Raw genomic sequence first — 5420 nt, 5'->3', positions numbered from 1 at the left:
AAATAATTTTTTCCGCCCATTATTTTGCTCACATATACATATATATGCGTCCATATTAATAAATACATATATATATAATTTTTTCCAACTATTATTGTGCCCACATATATATATCCGTCCATATTTATAAATAAATATATACATATTTATTTTTTTTCCAGCCATTATTGTGCACATATATATATATCCGACCATATTTATAAATAAAAATATATACATACATACATATTTCCATCAATCTATGGAAAAGAAAGTCGTGTTAGTTCAAACACTTATAACTCGAGATCTGCTGAACCAATCTCCATGGTTATTGATCCCTTTAAATTGGTTTGCCCCCGAATAGTAGAATACATCTTAAAAACAATAAATAATTGCCGGAAAACCCCTTGAAACAGCAAATTTCTTTTCCCTATACAAACGTTTTCTAACAGTCAATTTAAATAAAGTCAACTGTTGTTTTAATGTCATTGTAGTGCTCTGTAATATACAATGTGAAAACTAATGGAAAAATTCGAATATTGTGTTTTGTGTAGTAACATAATAGAAATTCGAATATCGTGTTTTGTGCAGTGTTTAGTAACCCATATTAGAAAACGAAACCCATTAGCAATCTAATCATTATGCCCCGTCCTACAAGATCTAAAAAATCTAAAGTGAAATTGCCAGTGTTGACTTCGCCACAGGAGCCATTGTATTCATTGCTTTGTGGCGAAACACAAGAATCACGCCACTTTCTTGCAAATAGTCGAAAATACAATAGTTGTTTCCAAATGACATCATTTGGGGCAGACATTATCGAAGACGGAGGACTTAATACGACATTTAAGGTATTTATTTTTGTACTTACATAGAATGAAGTTAAAGAATAACTTTATCTATTGGTATGTATCATATTTGCTAATACTGAACTCTACTCTTCCACAGAAAAAGTGTTTATAACCCAGTTAATACTGTCTGGTTTTTATTTTGTAGATACAAGGACAGATTCACCATCGAGTTGGATTATTAATACCTTTCGAAGATACACAGAATAAATTTTTACAAATATATTTCATGGGCAACATGGAAGAACAATTTGATCGACGTCTAGGGATCAATGCAGGAATGAAGCGAGAAATTATTCAAGCCTTGCAGTGTCTGCTTCATGCGTTGGTCAGGTTGTTTAAGAGTGCTTTAGAGTGCACGCCAAATGATGACTATAAAAATGTCATCAAAGCAGATAAACGACCATCTGGAACACACATTTAATGCTCCAACAGAAGACGAAGTTGCTATCCTGATTGTTGGAACAATTGGAATTGTTGACAATTGTGAACAATTGGAAAAACGCGATATTGTGCTTACACGTCGCGATACTGAGCAACTACAACAAATATCTGAAACTCATCGATCATATGACGCATTGCAATACCCACTGATGTTTTGGCAAGAAGATGGATATTATTTTAATATTAAATTGATAAATCCATTGAATGGTAAAGTATCAGTATCTTAATAATGGTTAATGTCTGTATTATTTGTCTTTGAAATGGTTAGTTATCACATTTTTAATTTCAGGTGAAGAAACTACAAAGAAAGTTAGCTTAATGAATTATGCATATCGTTTGATAATTCGCCAAAATGCTGACAACTATTTGCTGCGGTTTCGTCGATTGTTTCAGCAGTATTGCATTGACGTGTATGTAAAAATAGAAACGGAACGTTTAACATTTATTAGGTTGAACAAAGCCAAACTGCGTTCTGAGGAGTACATCTATTTACGTGATGCAGGTAGTACTGAAGGAAATGCAGCTAATATTGGTCGATTAACTATTCTGCCGGCGACGTACATTGGTAGCCCACGTCATATGCATGAATATGCATAAGATGCAATGACATATGTTCGTCATTACGGATCTCTTTATTACTTTTACCTGTAATCCAAAATTCCCGGACAAACATCAAATAATAGACACGACATCACAGCAAGTATATTTAGGCAAAAATTCGGTCCCTGATGAACTTTATTGTTAAACAATGCGTCTTTGGATATACTCGATGCTGGATGTATTCAATCGAATGGCAAAAGCGAGGCCTGCCGCACGCACACATTCTTATTTGGTTTGTGGAAAGAATTCAGCCTGACCAAATAGATGATATCATATCAAGTCGATCCAGACCTACATGATGTTGTTACTACTAATATGATTCATGGACCGTGTGGTGCCATCAATCCCCAATCACCTTGCATGGTCGATGGAAAGGGCTGTAAACGATATCCACGGAAATTAACGGCAGAGACCGTCACTGACAATGATGGGTATCCGCTGTATCGGCGTCGATCACCAGATGACAACGGTCGAACTGTCACAACGAAAGTGAAAAGAATGGATTTCGTTGTCGACAACAGTTGCATTGTTCCATATTCGCCACTTATTTCTAAAACGTTCAAGACACATTGCAACGTTGAATACTGCAATTCAGTTAATTCCATAAAATATATTTGCAAATATGTCACGAATGGCAGTGATATGGCGGTTTTTGGATTGCAATCTTTAAATACCAACGATGAAATTTCACGCTATCAAGTTGGTCGTTATGTGAACTGTAATGAAGCGATTTAGCGTATATTCGCATTTCCAATTCACGAACGTCATCCTACTGTTATGGATTTGGCGGTGTATATTTCACGGCTAATGCGAATGCTACGCAACGTGCTGAAACACCTCCAGCAACTACATTGACCAGTTTTTTTGCAATCTGCCAAAGCGATCAGTTTGCACGAACATTGCTTTACTCGGAGATGCCACGTTATTACACTTGGAATGCTTCATCCAAGAATTTTCAAATACGGAAGCAAGGTGATGCGGTTCCTGGGTATCCAGATGTGCGTTCTACTGATGCTCTTGGTCGTATGTATCCAGTTCATCCAAAGAATGATGAATGTTTCTATTTGCGGTTGTTGCTGGTAAATGTGCGTGGGCCAACTTCATTTGAGATACTACGAACTGTTAATGGTGTAATATTTCCAACATATCGTGCTGCATGTGAAGAATTGAACTTATTAGAAAACGATACCCATTGGGATACGACAAACGCTGAAGCCATTATCTCTGCATCTCCAAGTCAGATACGCACATTATTCTCTATAATAATTTCGACATGTTTTCCATCAAACCCATGTAACCTGTGGCACAAATACAAGGATAGTATGGTGCTTTACTCTTGATCGAAGATATGTGTGGTAATCTATTAATCAGGCTAGGAATGTTCAAAGGAATGTACCCCTGTTGAATTACCAACAGAAGGAAGTTTTTGATACTTTAATGAAGGCAATCGCTGATGAAAATGGTGGTTTATATTTCGTAGATGGCCCTGGTGGAACTGGCAAGACATTCCTTATGTCATTAGTTTTAGCAACTGTTCCGGCGAGATCAAACAAAGCGGTTGCAGTTGCTTCTTCTGGAATAGCAGCCACATTGTTAGAAGGATGCCGTACGGCTCATTCAGCATTCAAATTACCGTTAAATCTTCAAACTATTGAAGAACCAACGTGTAATATTGCAAAACACTCAGCAATGGCCAAAGTTTTAGCGGCATCGAAAATCATCATCTGGCTGGGACGAATGCACAATAGCGCATAAACGTGCATTAGAAGCACTTAACCGAACATTAAAAGATTTACGCAATGACTCGAGATGTTTTGGAGGAGCAATGATTTTACTGTCTGGCGATTTCCGCCAAATACTGCCAGTAATTCCAAGATCTACGGCTGCCGATGAAAAAAACGCTTGCCTCAAATCGTCAAATCTATGGCGCTATGTGAAGAAACTGCAGCTGACAACAAACATGAGAGTTACATTGCTTAATGATACATCTGCTGAAGATTTCTCGGAGCAATTGCTGACTATCGGTAATGGTCAAGTACCTGTCGATGAATAGAGCGGTTTAATATCATTTCCAAATAATTTCTGTAATTTTGTCTCATCAAAAGACGCACTTATCAACAATGTATTTCCAAATATTTTTTCTAACTACAAAAATAATGAATGGTTTAGTGAGCGAGCAATTTTAGCGGCTAAGAATAAAAATGTAGATGACCTGAACTCAAAATAAGATTATTGGAACAATGCGTTCATTCAAATCTATTCACTCGTCACAAATGAAGATGAAGCCACCAACTATGCAATTGAATTTTTAAACTCTTTGGACGTGCCTAGCTTACCACCGCACAATTCGCGCCTAAAGGTTGGCTCCGTAGTAATCATGCTTCGAAACATAAACCAACCAAAACTGCAACGGTACGAGTTTGGTGGTTAGTAAATTGATGAACAATGTAATTTACGCTACGATAATGATAGGAAAATCAAAGGTGAGGAAGTTCTCGTTCCGAGGATCCCATTGATCCCAACCGATATGCCGTTTGAATTTAAAAGACTTCAATGTCCAATACGTCTTGCATTTGCCATGACCATTAACAAATCACAAAGCCAATCCTTTAAAGTTTGTGGTTTAAGTCTAGAACATTCTTGTTTTTCCCATGGTCAATTATACGTGGCATGTTTACGGGTCGGAAGACCATCTGCGTTGTTTGTTTTTGCGCCTGATAATAAAACAAAAAATGTCGTGTATCACAACGTACTTAAGTGAAGAGCAACCTATGTACTAAATGCAGAAATAATAATGAATGATTAATGTAGTTATTTATTTTATCACAAGGTATTTAAGTGAAGAGCAACCTATGAACTAAATACAGAAATAATAATGAATGATTAATGTAGTTATTTATTTTTGTATTTTTTTCAAAAAAAAAAAAAAAAAACTTTTGTATTTTTTTCAAAAAAAAAAAGAAAACAAAAAAAACAATCTGCTTATTTATTGTCGGGTCTCTAGTCTTTATATATAAAAGAAAGTCGTTGCTGAACCAATCTTCGTGGTTATTGATTCTTATACATCTTAAAACAATAAATAATTGCCGGAAAACCCCTTGAAACAGCAAATTTCTTTTCCCTATACAAACGTTAGTTAGTTTGTGGCATTGTGGCTCATTGAAGTTTGCTGGTAAAACGACTGGTTTGTGCTGCCTTAATGGTAAAGTAAAATTGTTCTTATTGATCCCGCCAACATTGTGTTTCCTGGTTTATGGCGAAACACTAGAGTTATGACATTTTCTAGTGAACACTTCAAAATACAATGTCTGCTTCCAAGTGACTCTATTTGGTGCTATTGACAAGGAATGTCCACATTGTCATGCTCTGAAATTCAAAAATGAGCCAGCTGGGATGTGTTGCGCGTCAGGAAAAGTGCAACTACCTGAAATTGAGACACCACCTGAACCATTGAACGGCATACTTATCGGCATGGATCCAGATTCCAACGTGTTCCTGAAGTCAATTCGAAGATTCAATTCATGCTTTCAAATGACATCGTTAGGAGCAACA

General features: G+C 36.4%; 1 protein-coding gene across 1 annotated transcript; it reads left to right on the top strand.

Moving 5' to 3' along the window:
- The first annotated feature begins 509 nt into the window (after positions 1-509).
- LOC124461612 lies at positions 510-1441 on the top strand. The gene is made up of 2 exons (XM_047013126.1): positions 510-827; positions 973-1441. The coding sequence occupies exons 1-2, from the start codon at positions 621-623 to the stop codon at positions 1246-1248; spliced, it is 483 nt and encodes a 160-aa protein (XP_046869082.1). The 5' UTR covers positions 510-620; the 3' UTR covers positions 1249-1441.
- The last annotated feature ends 3979 nt before the right edge of the window (positions 1442-5420 follow it).

This window comes from Drosophila willistoni, unplaced genomic scaffold, assembly GCF_018902025.1.
Source record: "Drosophila willistoni isolate 14030-0811.24 unplaced genomic scaffold, UCI_dwil_1.1 Seg566, whole genome shotgun sequence".
NCBI lineage: Eukaryota > Metazoa > Arthropoda > Insecta > Diptera > Drosophilidae > Drosophila > Drosophila willistoni.
Note: the sequence above shows the minus strand (reverse complement) of the source record. Positions and strands in the feature narration are given on the sequence as shown.